The sequence below is a fragment of the Sebastes fasciatus genome, chromosome 3, assembly GCF_043250625.1.
Source record: "Sebastes fasciatus isolate fSebFas1 chromosome 3, fSebFas1.pri, whole genome shotgun sequence".
Classification (NCBI taxonomy): domain Eukaryota; kingdom Metazoa; phylum Chordata; class Actinopteri; order Perciformes; family Sebastidae; genus Sebastes; species Sebastes fasciatus.
The window spans coordinates 3,838,932-3,859,471 of NC_133797.1; the positions used below are offsets into that span (position 1 = coordinate 3,838,932).

Sequence of the window (20,540 nt, forward strand, 5' to 3'; positions counted from 1 at the left end):
AAGCAAATATGCTATCAGTCCGTTAGCATTACTGGTCCTCATGTTCTATATGCTGCTCGAATTTAAATGAAGATGAGACGAGACCTCATTTTACTGATGGTGACCAGTGGTGCAAAGTAATTAAGTACAACTTTATACTTCTACTACATTACACTTCAGAGGCAGATAATGTACTTTTTACTCCACTGCAGGTATTTGATACCTTAAGTTTAGAGCTGTCAATCGATTACTATATTTAATCGCAATTAATCACAGGATTGTCTATAGTTAATCGTGATTAATCGCAAATTAACCGCACATTTTTTATCTGTTCAAAATGTACCTTAAAGGGAGATTTGTCAAGTATTTAATATTCTTATGTGGACAAATATGCTGCTTTATGCAAATGTGTGTATATATTTATTATTGGAAATCAATTAACAACTCAAAACAATGACAGATATTGTCCAGAAACCCTCACAGGTACTGCATTTAGCATACAAAATCTGGCAAACTGCAGCCCATAGGACAACAACAGCTGTCAGTGTGTCAGTGTGCTGACTTAACTATGACTTCCCCCAAACTGCATGTGATTATCATAAAGTGAGCATGTCTGTAAAGGGGAGACTCGTGGGTACCCATAGAACCCATTTTCATTCACATATCTGGAGGTCAGAGGTCAAGGGACCCCTTTGAAAATGGCCGTGACAGTTTTTCCTCGTCAAAATTTAGCATAAGTTTGTAGCGTTATTTAGCCTCCTTCACAACAAGCTAGTATGACATGGTTGGTACTGATGGATTCATTAGGTTTTTGTAGTTTGATGATATGATGCCAGTATCTTCCCTCTAGCTTTAAAACTGAGCTACAACCTAAAAATCCCAAGTAGCGTTAATGCGTTAAATAAATTAGTGGCATTAAAACGAATTTGTGTGAATGTGTTATTATCGCGTTAACTTTGACAGCCCTAAACCACATCTCATTCAACTCCATGACAAATGAACGGACTTTTGGTGACTTGATTGTGTTGCTCCTTGAACGGAATATAAAAAACCTCTGGAAAAAGTAAAAAGTGGTTGCTTCAGTGCTCGACACAAACAGCTCCTCTCAAAGTCTCAAATGATATCTTGATGCAGGAGAATACTCTGCCTACTTGGCTTTGGATCTTTTGACACTATTTACCACAGTGGCTTAGAGGTTAGAGCTGGTCGCCCACCAATCGGAAGGTTGGTGGTTCGATCCCCGGCTCCTCCGGTCCACACGTTGAAGTGTCCTTGATCAAGATACTGAACCCCGAGTTGTTCCTGAAGGCTGAACCATCGGTGTGTGAATGATTATTTAGATTAGATCGTGATGGGCAGGTTGGCACCTTGCATGGCAGCCTCTGCCATCAGTGTGTGGATGGGTGAATGCTGAGATCTAGTGTAAAGAGCTGTAAGTGATCAGAAGACTAGAAAGGCGCTATATAAATGCAAGTCCATTTACCATTAGTATTCTAATCAACAGGCCGAGGCAGTGGGTGGGTGTCTCTGCTTCTGCTTCTACCTCTCTGGTGGGAGTTTCTCAGTTGCTGCTGGTAGCCTCTGCCTGAGGAAGTGCTGTCCTCCAGTCAGCTTCGGATCAAATGAAGCCGGGACCTTCTGCTGGCCTCTCTGTATCCCTGCAGGCCTTCACTCTGTCTCACTAAAAGAGCAAGATACTCGAGGGGGGGTGAGCTGCCCGCTCTCCATTTCAAAAAAGGAAAAAGAAAAAGACTGCTCACTTAATGGTTAGTAAGACGTCATGATCCAGAGGACTTGACTTGCTAAATCTGATGGGTTGTTTCCATTCTCTACCCATAATGCATCTGCTGAATGAAAATGAATCACGGGGGAGAGTGTGCTCAGGAATGGGATTGGCCATTGATTTACAGAGGTGTGTGTTGGTAGTGTGTGTCCAAGTAAACATGTGTATCCTCCTGAGTGCTGTTGAGGAGGAAGGATGCTGAAGAGTAATATTAATCCATCATGGTTTGTGTGTGTGTGTGTGTGTGTGTGTGTGTGTGTTTGAGTGTGTGTCCTGTCAGCTCATCTGTTAGATCCAAATGATCTGGAATTGACTTCTTACCATACATCTCCTCTGTTTACTCTCTGTGTTTTTATATACATTTAGACTTTTTGCAGAGCTTTGTGCGTTTTAGGAACGTCCTGATCAAGAGTTATTTAATATTGATCATATGTCAATACTGAGTCCTGATTGGGGTTTGGGTTGGATGACCTTTTATTAGAGCTGTTAAAGTTAACGTGATAATAACGTGTTAACGCAATTTTTTTTAACGCCACTAATTTCTTTAAAGGGACTGTTTGTAAGAATCAGAAATGTCTTGTTAACAGCGACACCTGTGGCCGTTAAGTCAACGAAAGTCAGCCCGACCAGGAACAGGGAAGACACCGGTACCCGGTTGGAGACGATAACGTTTCTTGCTGCGGAGCCCCGTCACTTCACAAGACACGGGAAACCTCTGTTGGTCTGGAGGAGCTGCAGCAGTTATTTCTGCACAAACGTCCACTGAACATTCACTAGATATTCTCAGAGCTACGAAGTCTTCTGCAGTGTGTACTGTGTGCGCATGCATGTGTGGTGGAGCGAGCTGAGTGAAGGCAAGCAGGCAGAGGAGCAGAGTACAGCAGAGACTCCGTCCCTGGAGACCAAAGCTATGGTCTCCCCCGCGTCCTGTGACCGCAGCCAACATTGTTTTGCAAGACGGGCTTCACTTGATATAACTTTGCGGTTTTGGTGCTTCCGTGTAGTTTGTGTTGGAGTCTGAGTCTGAACAGCGTAGCCACACGCGAGCGCGCATATGCGAGCGCGCATGGGAAACCGACCCGGTTGATTTATACGTGTAAAAAGTTACAAACAGTCCCTTTAATGCATTAATGCTACTTGTGATTTTTAGGTTGTAGCGGGCTCAGTTTAAAGCTAGAGAGAAGATCCTGGTATCATATGAAACAAAAAAAACTAAAGAATCCATCGGTACCAACCATGTCATACTAGCTTGATGTGAAGGAGGTTAAATAACGCTTCAAACTTACGCTAAATTTTGGTGAGGAAAAACTGTCATGGCCATTTTCAAAGGGGTCCCTTGACCTCTGACCTCCAGATATGTGAATGAAAATGGGTTCTAATTAATTTGTGATTAATCATAATTAACTATGGACAATCATGCGATTAATTGCAAATAAATATTTTAATCAGTTGACAGCCCTATATGTTATCAAACCTGAAACCTTTATTCTTCCTTGTGTAAACCTAGAAAACTAGAAAAAGTGGTTGCTTCCTCAGAGTCTCAAATGATATCTCGATGCCTGGTGATGCACATTTTTTTTTTTATCGTGAAGCACTTTGTGACGTTCTACACTTGAAAGCTGCTACATGTATATAAATACACTGCCTCACTTCCTGTCCTCCTCCATTTCCTCCCGCCTTTTTTCTCCTTCCTCATTACCTCACTTATTTCCCTTCTCTTCCCATCTTGTCCTCATCCTCGTCCTCGTCCTCTCTGCCGTCCAGGAGTTATGAAGCATCGCTCCCTCTCCCCTTCTTCCCCTCCCCCTCCCAGTCTTCCCACCTCTGTCTCCCTCTCTCCTCCCAGTCATCTGTCCGTTCCACTCTGTCTGCTGCGAGGTGGAGACAGGCGACAGACTCACTCAGCCTTAATGGATAAGCTGCTCCATTCCCCTAACTATTAGGATCAATAGCACTCACTGGAGACCGCGCGGCACGGTGTGGCGTGGCGCCAGCAGTGCGCGCAGCGCCGGTGTCGAAGGGGTTAAACACTTTAAGTTGTGTCAGAGTGGTGAGGAGTGGTCAGCCGAGCGTGTGGCCTGTGGGACGTTATGTGTGTGCATGTATGTGCTCTCGTGCGTGAGCATTTATCGATCCGTCTGAAACGGAGCAGTTGTACGCCTCATGCAATTATATTTCAAAATTTTAGAGATTCAGCGGCAGGAGAGCGCCATTTATTCAGGACTAAATCGCTTGTTGCATGCGGCGGCCTTGCTGTCGTCAGGTTATTTCAGTGCACCTCCCGTCGGTGTTCCACAGTCTCTGCTCTCACCATCATCTTACAGGGATGCACTCATTCACCCGCCCATCCACCCACCCGCCCGCCGGCCCGACGCGCTGTCTGACTCACTTGTGTTCTCTTCCTCACACACTTACTCACAGGGTGTTGTCAAGGTGGGGTTGGGCTGCTACAGTAATAGCTTTGGGAGGGCCAGACTGTACATGGGTGTGATGAATAGAGCGGGGCCAGGACAGCTGTAGCTACCAGGGTGATGAAATATGTCCACTTCATCACTTCCTGGAAAAGGAGGAAGGGGGATGAAGCGGATGAGTCCCTAGGGAGATGAGGAGGTCAGAAACAGGGGAGCGTATCCCACGTTGTCTCTGATAATCTGCAGAAGACATTTCACACGAGGCAGCGGATGCAATATGTTGATATTTAGGTTAAAGTTTTTACCACCGGATCAAACCGTGAGGTCGTATTTCTTATACCGTCTCCATAAAATCTCATTAAATGAGTAGTGCTTTGACGACAGCCAGCCACCCTCTCCTGCTCCTACTACGTCTGATTGAATTTTTCTGACTATGATCTGATTAGAAAAAAGGAGCCACGTGCCTCGTGGTGCAGCCAGGGAATCAATCCCATCAATCAAAGCTCAGAAAAGCACACGGACCGTGAGCACATCCCGCCATCAGCCACAGTTTCCTCTCTCCCCTCTCCGCCTGGCCTGCATTTGAGGGAGACCGACCCCTGCCTGCGGAGCAAAGCATTGCAGCTCAGTGGGAAGTGAGACTCCAGTCTGATGTCACTCTCGTGCAATCAGCTGCTCCCGTTTGAAGCCGAGCGCCCTTGATGTTTAATGTATTTTGAATGGACCTTCAGCTGGATCCCTGGTCTCTTTGTTTGCTTTTTGACGAATTGAAATGTCCTGCAGAAGAACATATGGATCTTTCCTTCCCGCGAAGGAAAAAAAGCCTGATGTCAAAGGACTAGCGTTGTAACGGTATACTGGTATCAAGGTGAAACTTAAAGGTTATCATCGGGTACATTTGCTGATCTAAGGTATTGGAAAATACTGACACAAGTGAGTGTGTGAGCTAAAGATACAGACAGGAGCAATCTTTATTAATTGTTAGGGCTGGGATGATTCACCTATCTCCCGATTCGATGCTATCACGATACTTGGGTGCCGATTCGACACGTATTGGGATTTTTAAGTATTGGGATTTGATACTATAATTTATTGCGATTTTTATTAACTTTTTAACACTAGACCGTGGGACAAAGTTAGATCCTACACTACAAGGGACTTTTACGTTGGAAAATCTCCAAATTAATCTAGAGAAAATGTTTGATTTTCAGCATGTATTTAGTCAGAGATGTCCTGAAGTCAAATATATGAGTCATTGTCAGACATTATTTATTCAATATTTTCTAGCAACCCGAAAATCAAAGAATAAAGACATTTCCCTCACAAATTAGAGGTATTTTCTTTTCAATTTATAAGTGACATGTAATGTTTTATACTTCTGCTGAATATAATCCAATCAATCTTATTTCCATATATGTATTTTGTATATACAGTTCCCTTTGTTAACACCTTATTTTGAAAACCGGACGTAGTCAGAGGTGTCTACTTCCTCTAACTTCTCCAAGGTGGTCTCTAGCTCTCCCGTCAGCTCCGTTCTCTTTATACATCCATAGTCAGCTCCATCGTGGCCGTTTGAATGCATTTAACATAAATGTCAGTATATGGGTGCTCTACAGTTGTAGCGTCGGCCCATTTGACCACGGAGATGAGAGCAACGGCCGGCTCGACCGCACCTTACCGCAATACGATAACGTTTCCTGTCCGTGACAGAGTTAGCATGCAGCTTTAGCTGTGATGTCTAGCTCTGCTTTTCCTGTCAATGTGTGAAACCCAAAGTGTTTCCATACTTTACTGGATGTGTAGTGTTTACCACGCTGGATTTAACATGTGAGGGTGCAGGTCGTATCCACGTAGACCCTCCGCCGCCGTTTTCCCCCAACCGACGGCCCCAAACTGTCTGACTGCCGACCGTTGGCTTAGTGTGTCATGGCCTTAAGAAAAATGTTCAGTTTATTTTCCAGAGTTTTTTTTCTAATCTTTTCATCTTTCTTTGGAAATACTGTGTAGTTTTATCTCTTCATGTCTCTTGAAATTATTCAAATAAAATGGTCTATCAAGGGGAAATCACTCTTTTTGTATTTCTGTCCCGCCACTACAGCTCGCTAAAGAGTCTAGGGCGGGGCAATATCACCGTTAATCGTTACATTTACCTCGGTTTAGTGCCTGTCTCTTTAAGACACCCTCCCAAAAACAGCCCAGTCTGCTCTGATTGGCTTGCGAGGAAATATGGTGCACCTTTGCAAAGGTAGTTCTCAAGCCGTGGACGGTATATTCTAATGATCTTGCATGTGACATAGGAAGGAGAGCCAAATCTGAATGACTTGTTGAATCACATGTTTTCTGATCTAGGCAGCCCATTTCACAGTTTGTGGGTTGGGAGGTACTCCGGATACCCAAATGTATGTGCACAGGCACTGAAAAAGTGAGTTTTTCATGATATGTCCCCTTTAAAGGATCACTGCTCACTAATGACAGAAAAGTAAGAAATCACTGCTTTCCATCAAGCTCCATAATCTCTCATTCTACTCTCCGGTAACTCTCCACATGGTGGCGTGCTTCACAAACAGCTGTTTGAACAGTTCTCTTCGCCTTCATTTGCTGTATCCAGTTCAGCTCCTGGTCTAATCTGTTGTCCGCTAACAAACCTCCCCAGGGCTTCCCTTCCTCTATAAATGTATGCAGTGTCTGACCAGCTTCTCAAGCTTTGAGAAGTCTTTCTTTCTGTATTTAAGTCCATTTTGGCCCCCTCCTCTTCCTGTGTGAGATCTCTTTCCACTGGATGGAATTTCTCTCCAAAGCTAGACTCTCCTTTCTCCTTTTTGTGAGACATGATTCCCCCCCCCCATACTTCGCATTTTTTCCCCCAGCATCTTGCATTTTTATCGAGTCAATTGCATGGGGACGTGGGCTGTGATTTGTTTTATCTGTCTGGGGCCGTGGTATAGCAATCATATAACTATCAGCCTAAATGGCATTATCTGTCCTCTGCAGACCATAACGGTGACAAATTTCTCTATTAATATGCGCATACCGCATTTCAGCCATGATGAAAATATTGGCCACTGCCCCCCCCCATAGGCGACCGTATAGTGTGAGATACGGGGTGATGTTATCATCATTCATCGTGCCCCCGCTCGCAACCCTCCCCGTGAATAACAATAGGGATCGACCTTGGTTTGTGGCTCGAGGAGGGAGATGCTGCAAGATTATCAGATTATTACTGGGATAAATCATGGACTCGTGTGATTGGTCAGATTTTGGGTCCTAAGCGGCGTGGTAGTCCCTGGTGACGGGGTGAAGACAGATTTGGTGTTTTTGGGGCTAATTAGGAATAAGTGGGTGATAATGTGTTTGTGTTGCTGAGTGAAGGTGGAGTAATGGGGCGTAAGTGTGTCCAGCTCCGTCACTGATGTTGACAAGAAGCTTATATTTAAAAGGGCTATGTAACTTCTTTTGATTGAAGAAATAAACTTTTTTTTCCCTTACAAATGAAGGGTTGAATTCATAAGCACTAAATGCACTCTTGCTCGGTTAGATACGCTCAGGAGTTTGGCTGCTACAGCCTCTGGTATGACCATGGCTGTATTAAGAGAACTGGATACAGCGTTGGAGGCGGGGTCCTGTTCATTTCTTTGAGAGTTGCTCAGTGACGCACGCATGAAGCAAAAAAAGTTTGACATCCGGGATATAAAATGACCCAGATCTTCGGCGATCTTCCACATCCATTGGGCTCATAGAGCAAGTGCAGTAACTCCGCCTCCCAGCCCTCGCTCCAGCCTCGGTCTGGGTTTCATTCACATGAACGAAGGAAGGGAAATACCTCTGGATTCAGCTATTAGTGCGTTTTACAACTTTTAGGACCTAATGATTTAAATAAGGGCTATTAGAGTGTTCATACTGAGGAGTTGATTCACCTCAAAAATATATGGACGTCTCTTTCCCAATGTAAGTTTACGGGGAAAAGTCTTTTTGGGCCCAATGGCATCACGTGATGGAAGTTGTAGTACCACCGTTTGGCCACTATGTAATTTTGCTTAGGCTTAAGTGGAAAATTCAATGAAAACAGAAATTACATACAACCTTATTTGCAACTTTACATTCAGCAGGTCAGTCGTCTGGGGAATGGGCGGAGGACGGGGAAGAAAGTGGCAGTACAAGTATCAGAGACAGTCAGCTTAACTGTCAAAAGGGTTTTTATTTACCCGAACCCAAAGTCTCACAAACAAAACAGAAAACTCTCCTCCTTTAGTAGCCCCTATCGCTATAACTAGAAAGCCAAAAACTACCTTAGCCGAGCCACTGACGACTTACCGGTTCAAAATGCAACAAAGGTTCCACACTGGATATCTGGGAGGGAGGTGGGGGGGCAAAATGAACTCTCCAAGAGTCCTTTATTTTCCCCTGATGAAGAGATCAGCTCCAGCTGTGTGGCTTTCCACACCTGCTCCCAATACTGTGGTATGGGAGTGGGTGGAGCCACCTGGCAGGAATGTAGATGCTTCCGATTACCCTGCCCCTCAGCCTCTTACAGTAAGCTCCGTGGAACTAGTTAAAAGTACTTGCCAAAGTACTAATTTATTTAAGGCCCTGTCTACACGTATACAGATATTTTTTTAAACAGATATTTTTCTCTAAGTCTCCTTATTTCGTGCATGCCCCTTGTTGCTTAGTGTAATGAGCATCCAATCCAATCCAACTTGATTTGTTTGTTATTTGTTTTATTAACATTAAAAACACTCGAAACCAACAGGACATTAAAATAATAAAAGCGCTAACACCAATAGGAAAGGATTAAAAAAGGCAACTCTCATGCCGAGGCAGAGGCCAAGGAATAAAAGTGTGTTGTGAGGTTTGATTCAAAAACAGGCAGTGCGGGGGACAGCCCAACATGTGGAGGCAGAGCGTTCCAGAGCGTTCCAGAGCTTTGGAGCTGCAACTGAAAAGGCTCGGTCACCCCTGAACTTTAACGTTGGCCTCGGGACAGTCGGAAGCCACTGCTCAGTGGATCTGAGAGTCCTTGATAAGAGATGTGGTTTTAAAAGGTCTGAGAGATACGTTGGAGCTTGCCCATTCAACTATTTATATGTTAATAATAAAATCTTGAAATCAATCCTAAAACGCACAGGGAGCCAGTGAAGAGAAGCCAGAATAGAGGAGATCACGTTTACGAGTACCGGTTAAAAGACGAGCTGCCGCGTTCTGAACAAGCTGCAGGCGAGACAAAGAGGCTAGACTAACACCAACGTAAAGAGCATTACAATAAACAAGACGTGCACCAGAAACAATAACAAAGATGGCGGACTACCGCCTTTTTTATGTTTTGTTAGCACTGCTCAGACTAATTACTACTTTACATTTGAAAAATGTTCCACTCACAGGAGGCCAAAGCAGGAACATATTAAACATGTGGAGGCCGAATGGTGATTAATGTGCTTTTGGGAGATTGAAGGTGACGGTTGGAGCACTAAGAAGGGCTTTGGACATAAACCTGAATGACCTCCCTTTCCTCATTTATGCATGTAAAGAGACAGTTGATGAGACAGCAATGGGAACGTAGTTTTTAGGGGACAGGCTGTAAGTGAAGCTCACATTATACGATACGATACGATACGATACGATACGATACGATACGATACGATACATTTTAAAGACAAATAACAATCCACATGTAAACAGAGAAACACATACAGCATATATTGCACAAGATCTGCATAAAACAGCATAAATAAGAGATAAAGATAAAAATACCATGATTCTATTGCACAACCCTACGGCCTCAAGAAACATACTAACGCATCCTCCTCACCCCAAGGGTCCACGAGACATACATTTCGTCTTGTGGGAGGACTGTGCAGATACATAATGTCCGACTGTAGGCATGAATAGTATGCAGCGACTGCACGTGTGTGAACAGGTCTGCCTATGCGGACACCCAATGTAGTATAAAACTGTCCACTGTGCACTTTCATGTGGAGTACATCAGGGCCTTGACGCTCCTCACATGGTAACTTGTGTGTATTTATTTGCTTAATAATTCCTCGGTTGCCGATTTTTTTTTTGTATGTTTTCAACCTGTATGTGTCTGTGTGTGTACAGTAAGTGTGTCTGCACTGTGTGTACGGGAGAGCGTTGAGGTTAATTGATTCCTTGAAGCCCATCTGGGATGCTAATGCCCACAGTGAGCTTTAGCCTTGTCATGGCCAGGAGGGCTAAAAGGCAGGGGATGTCTGAGGGTAATTTGTGGCTCTTGAGGGGCTTAGAGTAGGTGGGAGGGTTGGGGCCGAGGTCCGGATTTGGCGACGCTGAGGGATGAACTGGGGTGTGGAGTTCAGGGACGAGGGAGTGAGGGAGAGAGAGAGAGGCTGAGGCGATAATCTCGAGAAGTGTTTATTTACTGGTCTTGCAGGCTAGCCTAGCAGGGGGCCATTGAGAGTCATTAACTTGCAGCCATTATGTTAATACTTGTAAACACATTGATTAGCCCTTTATCTGCCAAGCCACTCATATACGCTTAATGAGGAAATCCATTGCCTTCATGGACCAGTTTTACAATTCTTCTTCTTTTACAGTTTTAAAGTGGCAGTAGGCAGAATGTTTTTGGCATCAATGGTCAAAACATCCCATAATAAGCTTTCAGTATATTATAATTCAAGTGTTCTGAGAGAAAACTAGACTTCTGCTCCTCCTCATGGCTCTGTTTTCAGGCTTTAGAAAATCTAGCCCGTGACGGGAGACTTTGACCAATCACAGGTCATTTCAACAAGTCTAATCATAATAATACTACTAGACTTGCAAGTATAAAGCAGGGGATTATTTTCACCTCTCCAAGCAGATTTAAGCAATTTTAGCATGCAAGACTCATGGAGGCAGTATTACCACTGTACCCAATGTCATTTCTTTTATTCTTTTTTTTACATTTGAAGCTTCTGTTAAGGTTTTTAATTAAACTTTGAATGTCTGTTGTCATATTTTATGATGCCATAACCTTAAAAAAGAGGAAAAAATAGATTTTGTGTTATTGTGGTTATATAAATGTTATTTATGATGATGTTAGATTGCTGCTAGACCGCCCCGTTGATACAGGTCCTTTGTGTGCGGCAAGTCAGAGAGCAAACAGTTTTTTGACTGCAGTGAAAATATTGTTTTTGAAAGGCTAAACGCCAACAAATATGGATTAAAGCGGAATCTATCATTCGATAAAAACATGTTGTGAATTTTGGAAATTATTGCATCTATTTCTTTTCAATACATTTTGACTTTTTGACTTTACAAAGCTCTGGAGTTATTGGAAATTTTTGGATCACACAAGATGGAAACAATCCTATGCAGCAACCACTAAATCTAATTCTACAAATAGTATAATACTAATAATATTAATGTAGCCTGAACTTGAACATGACCAGTTTGAATAGACATGCAAAAAAAAAGCTGCGTAGCATTCGGATGTCGATTTAGAATTCAAATATTTGAAACGTTATGAATGAGGCTCCGAAGCTTTGAACTATTCGGTACGGCCCTGTACAGTATGTGTAAAAACAAATCGGCATGTTCAAGCACTTATTTCTCTGAGGATAGAAACTGAACTATGGCAGCTAGTGATTTTCTTTAAGAGGCTTAACACGGCTAACAACCTAATTTCGTTCACCCATAAAAGCCAACATAATCCTAGTTCAGAGGCACCCCTTTGTGCTGTAGATAACAGTCGAGGAAGAGGTGAGGTTACACAGTGTGAAAAACAAAAGGCAGAAGAACCGCCTGAAAAACTCAGATTCCTAAGTTTGCTGTATACACGCTCATTCATGAGCAAACAGTTGGAAATCCCTTGACTAACAAGTCTGCAGTCAGCTGACCACTGAGCTGACCTGCCTGACCCTTACACCACATGGCCGGCCCCACCATACTCACTCACATCTGTTTTGGCTCCACAATCAATGTGGAGAGCTCGAAGCTCTGGAACTGATAAGATGTGCATGAAAGCGTTCCCGCTCCACGGAGCTATAGTCGGTGAATACACTGTGACGAAATGTCAGTATGTGATGAAAAGTGTGACGAAATGTCCGTGAGCGTGTGTTCGAATGTTTGCAACGGGCCCATCTGTTGATGTTTTTTGTTCAGGATATATACACATAGCATCCTTTACTATGTCTGACACATTTATACACACACACTAGCATAGACGCCATTTAGTCACTTAGTGCATACTTTAGACCAAGTGTCACCAAAACACTGCTGCTGTCAAAATAACAGACGTTTTTAATTGCACGTCTGTGCGTGGATTGTCAACCTCTGTGCATGTTATACTCTGCCACCACAAAGAAGTTTTTTTAGGGCTGTCAATCAATTAAAATATTTAATTGCGATTAATCGCAGGATCGTCCGTAGTTAATCGCGATTAATTGCAAATCAATCACATTTTTCATCTGTTCAAAATGTACCTTAAAGGGATATTCGTCAAGTATTTGATACTCTTATCAACACGGGGTGGACAAATATGCTGCTTTATGCAAATGTATGTATATATTTATTACTGGAAATCAATTAACAACACAAAACAATGACAGATATTGTCCAGAAACCCTCACAGGTACTGCATTTAGCATAAAAACAGGCAACAACAGCTGTCAGTGTGTCAGTGTGCTGACTTGACTATGACTTGCCCCAAACTGCATGTGATTATCATAAAGTGGGCATGTCTGTAAAGGGGAGACTTGTGGGTACCCATAGAACCCATTTACATTCACATATCTGGAGGTCAGAGGTCAAGGGACCTCTTTGAAAATGGCCATGACAGTTTTTCCTCACCAAAATTTTGCTCCAAATGTTTGGAGCGTTATTTCCCAACAAGCTAGTATGACATGGTTGGTACCAATGGATTCCTTATGTTTCTTGGTTTCGTATAATACCAGCATTTTCACTCTAGCCGTAAAACTGAGCCCGCTACAACCTAAAAATCGCAAGTTGCAAGTTAAAACAAATTTGCGTTAACTTTTTCCTTTACCTAATTTCTGAAACACAGGAAAACAGGTGTGTGAATGTTAGTCGCATCACTGCGGATTCTGAGGCTCATAGTAGTTAAACAGATATTGATTTGTGAGCATGAACATTTCTCACTTCACCAGCAGCAAGCCTGTGAAATCCTCTACGTTCTTCATACTGGAAGTATACCTTAAAATCTTTAAAGTCTCCTACTTTTCTACTGGCTGTAAAGGAAAAAATGGCCTTGAGATTCCACCTAGCCACATAAAACACCCTTTTCTCCACCACTGCAGTATGTATTCTTCACGTCACCTTTCACCCCTCGCTTCCTCTCCTCTCCATACCTCGAGGTAGACGTAGGAAAGAGCTGGCAGCCGGAGCCGGTTGCTCAGCCCTCGAGGGAAGAGTTTGATTTCAGCCTTGGGGACGCGGGTCACTGGATAGAGTCTGGACTCCCTCCTCATCCTCCCACCCTCTATACGTTTTGCCCTCCCCTGCCCCTCCTTTGTGCCCTAATGCTTTGCAGATGCCTCCAAAACCATACCTCTAAAAATAAAGCCCAAAATAGCCAGCTTCACTCCCACTGGCATGTCCGAATGTAACGTTAAATGCTAGTCACTTAGCTGACAAGCTAAACTTCTTTCTTTTGACTTTGTTATAGAATTAAAGGTCCCATAGCGTGCTCATTTTCAGGTTCATACTTGTATTTTGTGTTTCTACTAGAACATGTTTACATGCTGTAATGTTAAAAAAAATTATTTTTCTCATACTGTCTGCTTGAATATACCTGTATTTACCCTCCGACTGAAATGCTCCGTTTTAGTGCATTCAAACGGAATTGCAACAGAATTGCGTTGCCTGGCAACAGTTTGGGTCCATGTTTACTTCCTGTCAGCTGATGTTATTTACATACACTGCAACCAGGAATAAACTGTGACACATTTAGAAAGTTTACGTTTAAAACCGTGTAATGGTCTAAATATTGTATATTTGTGACATCACAAATGGACAGAAATCCTAACGGCTTGTTTCAAAAGCACAATTTCTGAATACCGGCTGTGTGTATTTCTCTGTATATTAAGCGCTTCGATACTATCACGGTATTTACAAAGCACTTAAACCTGCTTTATAATATAAAAGACATGAAAATCTCACTTTTTACAATATGGGACCTTTAATGTGTCTTCTTGATCAGGTTAATCTTGGTGCTAATTAGCTGCGGCTCTAGTTGCTAGCATGGCTAATGTGGCTGCGTGTTGACTAATGTTTTCCTCCTGAGCTGTTTCAGTGGGCTAAATGCTTGGATGTCATGCAGGCATGTTGTTCTAAAGCCCTTTGTGAATGCTTAATGCTAACAACCAGCCACACGTGAAACAAGCGAACCTTTACTTTGACCTGCGTTCTACAACAACAGCAAACGCCCACGCTTATTGATCCAATCAGCAGTCAGTCTCTGTGTGTCAGGATTAACAAAGGGCTTCAACAGCTGTGTCTTCTTTGACTACGTTTGATCTTTTTTATCAAGAACAGTTAACACCAGAGATTCAAATAAAGCCCAACTTCAGTTTTAGGCCTTCACTTGAACTGAGTGATTTGTGTAGACATCTACAGTCGGACCAGAAACCGCTCACGCCGCCTGCCTTTCTCTTGATTGGGACTTGTTTATAGAGCTCCGAGGTTGTATTTGCCTTTCACACCATGCGCAGCGTGAATAGCTTAACAGGCTCCCTGGGAGTTTGCTATGGCAAAGTACTTTTCATGCTGCTGCTGTTCTCCACCAAACAAAACTCATTCATTGGCCCCTGTCCTCACCTCCTTGATAAGTTACAACCAGCCATTTCCAGGTCCCACACTTACACCTATTGTATCGCCACTCTGCGTGGATCATTTAGCGTTAGCTTGTTCAATTAACCCAGCAGGCATCCAGCGTGCATATAAAAACTACCTCTGCACTTTGGCTGAAGGAGGGGGCAATCCTTTTACACATTGGGTCACTTGTACTTGGGCTTGTACCGGTCATGTATATACTGTCGGCTATACTTTGAGAAAGCTTGTCGCTTTATTCACACCAGATGTGTACCATTTCTGCACCCCTGAAAAAATAAAATCAATAGTAAATAGAGTGAAAAATTAATAAATGATTCAATCACCATCTAATTTATTAGTGCAAATAGTGCTAGCTGCTGAGTCTGCTCGGTGCTGTAAAGTCTGTTACTGTTGGCCTCTTGACCACGGTGACCAGACGTCCCGGTTTTTCCGGGACAGGCTTTTCGTTCCGCTTATAACTCCCTCAGGACCGTCCGTTCCTCTCGGTCTTTCACGGTGTCTCCATCCTGGCCAAAATGTCCTCTGAGCTCCACAATGTTCATTATAATAGCCTGAGGCTGTGGCGAGCAACGTGATGTGATTGTTCGGGTTCAAAACTAAAGTTGAAAAATAATGTACATAGTGTCCTCTGAGGAAAAACTAAATGTGTGGTTAACAAAGAACGCAACAAAACTACTTAAGTAGCAGCTGAAATATAGAGTGATATTGTGGTTTTAGCTGACGTGTGTCGCCTCACTGTTTTGACCGATGCTCGTTCATGTCTATGTAGAGCGAGCGCAAGCGCGAGCAACAGGACGCTGACTTTCGTTGACTTAAAGGCCACAGGTGTCGCTGTTAACAAGCAATTTCTGATTCTTACATTGAGTTCCTTTAACATTCCCATTCCCTTGTACCCAAACAGAGGATATCAGCATCTTTAATGCCACTGCGGCAAGCCTAGATCGCAAAGGGCAAACATCCTGGCAAGTAACCCTGCCAACTCTGAGGCTCGGTCTGTCCACAGCATACTTTCCACTGAGACACATCCAAGACACTCCGCAGCACAACTCACTGAAAGTCGTTGGCCATTGACTCGAATACTGTCCATCCCCCCATGTGTTAGGAGAGGTCGTGTGTCCAGCGTGGCTTGAGATGGACGGGGATGAGACGAGGGGTCAAGTCCCGCTCTCTCTGAGTCCCACTTTGGTGACAATGAAGCATATTCTGGTTGCTAGCACACAGCGATCGTGGCGGAGATGTCGGTATAAAGGCTTCATTCATCTGCTCTGGCCGGTCACAAAGAGACAGACACATCAGATCACAGGGGAATGGATGAAGGGAGAGAGAGAAATAGGAAAAAGCGAGCCAGAACGAGCATAGCGACACTCAAGAATCCGGAGCTGCTGTATCTGAAATGAGAGACGGCTTTTGCTTATGCGTGTGTGCTGCTGTCTTGTGTGTCTTCTTGTAGAGCGCTGTGCGTATTCATGTGCACGGACAAGAGTACTTGTCGGCGTCTCTTTATTAGCTTGAATGCGGTCGCAGCGAGAGCCAAGAGGAGGTTTTCATTAACCTCATGCAGTGAGAGGGCACATCCTTGACTGCGGGGCAGCGGCCGCTCTCCTGCCACTGCAGTATAATCTTCCGGGCCTATTTGCTCTGCATCGTACCTGACAAGATAAAAGCTCCCTCATTAACGAAGCGGGCTGTTTCACAAGGGCCAGGAGGTCAACCGTCCCAATCAACGATGCTCTCACAGCTGCGTAGCTGATACTGAATCGTAGCACGATCAATAACACACACCGCCTGGTGGTGGGCACATTTTCACTGACTCAGCATCCACACCAGTATATGCGCACATACACATACTTACCTCACACACATCCATCCCTCTGTTATCCTGAGAGATGTACCGACAGCCATCAGCTGCAATCTGGTGCTCCTCTTCAAACAAGAGTCGTGTTGCTATTAGTCATCCACGAACCACTTCACCTTCTATATCCCTCGTCGCTGTCTGGGGGCTGATATTACCGCCTATATGGTGGTTATTTTTAAACGACAGAGGGTATAGGAGAAAAGGTTCTAGTGGGATTTAGCTCTGCAGAAGCAGACATACTTTATTGATCCCCAGAGGGGGGAAGTTGGGACTTTACAGTTACAGGAAAATAGAAATAAAGGAGTATATGAAATGTAAATTATCTACATAACGCTACAATATATAACACAATATATGTAGAGTAATATAAATGAATAATAGAAATAAGAAATGTGTACAAATATGTGCCTCAAACACATACAATCTATAATTACAGTGTAAATAAGTAAAGAAAAAAACTTAAGAACCAAAAAAAAAATGTAGGGCTGTAAAAGTTAATGTGATAATAATGCAAATTAGTTTTAACGCCACTAATTTATTTAACGCATTAATGCAACTTGCAATCTTTATGTTGTATCGGGCTCAGTTTTAAAGCTAGAGGGAAGATACTGGTATCATATGAAACTAGAAAACCGAAAGAATCCATTGGTACCTGTCATACTAGCTTGTTGTGAAGGAGGTTGGATAACGCTCCAAACTTGCGCAAAATTTTGGCGAGGATAAAACTGGCGTGGCCATTTTCAAAGGGATCCCTTGACCTCTGACCTCCAGATATGTTAATGTAAATGGGTTCTATTGGTACCCACGAGTCTCCCCTTTACAGACATGCCATTAATAAATACAGTATATACATACATTTGCATAAAGAAGCATATTTGCCCACTCCCATGTTGATAAGAGTACTAAATACTTGACAAATCTTCCTTTAAGGTACATTTAGAGCAGATAAAAAATGGGGGATTAATTTGCGATTAATCACGATTAAATATTTTTTAATCGTTTTTTTAATTTTAAATATAAATGCTTAGAAGTTGGGATATATTACGTGTGTTAAATATAAATGCGAGAATCGTATAAATAAGAATTAAATAAGGATATTTCAGTATTAGGGGTGTAAGAAAATATCGAAAAGATCGAATATCGCAATATTATGTTTTGTGATACTGTATCGATTCTCAAAAACACTGTATCGATTTTTAATTTATAGTTTACAGCTTAGCTTACTTTATTTCATTTGCAAAGAGATGTGCTCTCAGTGTGTTTGCCCTCTTAAAGTAGTGCTGTGATGTCGGATGTTACAGGACAGTGATAAATGCAGATCCCACTGTCCTGACTGCATAAAAAAAAAGTAAACATTTTTTACTAAGATTTTATGCATATGGTGGTATGATCTTTATACTATGACAGTTTTCCTAAAATTTGATAAAATATCGCATTATTTTGTCTTACAATATATTGAATCGTAACCTCTGTATCGTGATACGTATCGTATCGCCAGATTCTTGCCAATACACAGCCCTATTCAATATACAGTATAAAAGCAGTATTGATGCCAGATTATTGAATTATTGCACAAATTACTACACAGTTAATACAGTGTTGTAATAAGAATAAGCACTACAGCATCATGCTTTAGTTTTATTGTTGTGCCTGTGTCTGAACTGAACTGCAGCAGGATGACGGGGCTACATTTGAGGTTAGATGAGGGTTTTGATTGGGACATTGGTTCTGAGGAGCACAAGAGAAAGAGGACAGGAGGAGGGAAATGGAGGGAGAATGGGCAGTGACGACAGACAGATAGTCAGGTCTGCGTTTCTATAAATAGCACAGTCTGTCTTCACCTGATCTCTCCTTCGCTCGTCTTTTTTAACTCAATTGTCATGCTGCCAGAGTCCGAAAGTCCCTATTGACAAGGGCGGAGGCAGACGCGCTCAGCACGGCAAACCTCACACACAGCTCTGCATCACCACCCCCCCACATCTATAGCTTAGCCTTGTGGCGTAATCCCATTAGAATCCATTAAGACATCTTAAACTGATCCCCCCTCCCCTGATTCTTCCCAATGCGGGGAGAGGTAGGCTTCTTCTCTGACAGGAGGAAAGAGGGGAGGGAGGGGAGGAAGAGAAGGAGTATAGGAAGAGGATGGTGGTGCCGCTTTGGAGTCACATGACTAATTTGTGTCTTTTGCGGGGAGGACGGGCAGCTGGCCAAAGTCATTCCTCCCTCTCTCTCTCTCCATCCTTCACTCTCCGCCTCTCTCTCTCTCTCCCTCAAACACATGCATTGGGTAGTGTGCTAAAGCCGATTGCATGCATGTGTTTCTGCGTGAGTCAAGTCGTTTAGGAGCGTCACAGTCCACATGCGGTGACCACATGCTTTGTTGTTGACCCGAGCGGCATCTGCTGTCACTAACCATGTCCCTCTTGTGTTGCTTCTCCCTCAGGGACTATGGCTCCAAGCGCAAGTCGGGTAAGTCACCTGTTTTCCTTCACTAGCTAACTTCCTCTTTCAACTTGTTGCTCTTAATAAAATTGCTCCTTGAGATCCGAGTGATGCCGCATGACGTACGACTCTTCAGCTCTCCCTGCGACTTGTCTGTTAACCATGTGATGTCAGTGTGCTGTTTGTTTACTTGTCCCGCTGCAGAAAGCCGACTTGCTGTCGACTGTGTGCTTTGGGGTGGGTTCAAAAAGCTGTCAAGCCTCCTCTCCGTCTGGCTGTAGATTTGCCTCGCAGTCCAGGGTGGGGCTTTAACAATCGCCTGATAGTTCTTTGCGATGTCATTAACGTATGTTTTGTCAAGAGAAAGCATTGTTCTCTGATGTGGCAGCTGGGACGTTTGAAAGATTGTTTGCCTCTGAGTCTTCAGCTGAAGTCCTCGGCGAAGCTTTTTGTGTGACACATGTTTAGTATTCTCAATAATTCAATAAGAAAGATGGATTTTAACAGGGATACCTTTGAAGGTATGTGCTTGTGAGGGGCTTTGCAGATAGATTTTCCGTTTAGCGAGTAAATCTCAGGAGGCTATCCACCACACTGTCACACGCTCGGTTACACTGAGAGTCTCTGCCATGTTTTGGTGTCATTTACGGGTGTACCGCTTCTGTCCTCTGCTCTCTGTGTGTTGGAGTTTGACACACACACACACACACACACACGCACACACACCGTGTGCTTAATGTTAGCAAGTGTGCGGTCAAGAGAGAGAGAGAATGAAGTTAGCAGTGATGTTATAGCTTTGAACGTAGCAGTGCCGTGTGCGTACAGTTTAGGATGCTTGTCGGTGAATAAATGCTACAACTCCTCAAGACCCAAGCCAAGTTCCTGTGTCTTGCTACCTGCTGATTAAAGTGAAGGGGGTTAGCCCCGAAGCTAGCGACAACAACGGACCAGGCTAACTCCGACAGCGTCGGAGATGTTGGCTTTATTTACTTTTTGAGAGATCCTTTATTGATTTGTTTTGGAAGAGGATTTACTCGTGGGGGAAAACTGAACTGGACAAACTGAATTTCTGTCTATCTTTATTGCTGAACCACCGAAAAATAGTGTTGTTTTTTTATGTTATTGGGACTTGCATTTCATTATCTTACACTTCATTGCACAGATCCATTTTGTTTGAACCAATCCAACAGCTTCCAATCAAGTTGCAGGAGAAAACCATGAAGAACTAACATTATGAAATGTACTGAAACAAATGTATATGTGACAC

The 20,540-nt window shown here is 43.3% G+C and overlaps 1 protein-coding gene across 7 annotated transcripts in view; it reads left to right on the forward strand.

Annotated features, from left to right (window-relative positions):
* Positions 1-20,540, forward strand: part of sh3pxd2aa (SH3 and PX domains 2Aa) — a 149,175-nt gene that overhangs the window by 48,306 nt on the left and 80,329 nt on the right. For 6 of the 7 annotated variants that reach the window (XM_074631023.1, XM_074631026.1, XM_074631019.1 and 3 more), the window contains exon 6: positions 19,275-19,300. The exons of the other annotated variant lie outside the window; for it this stretch is intronic. In XM_074631023.1, coding sequence (XP_074487124.1) covers positions 19,275-19,300 — 26 coding nt within the window. The remainder of the gene's footprint in view (positions 1-19,274; positions 19,301-20,540) is intronic. 7 annotated transcript variants of the gene reach the window in all.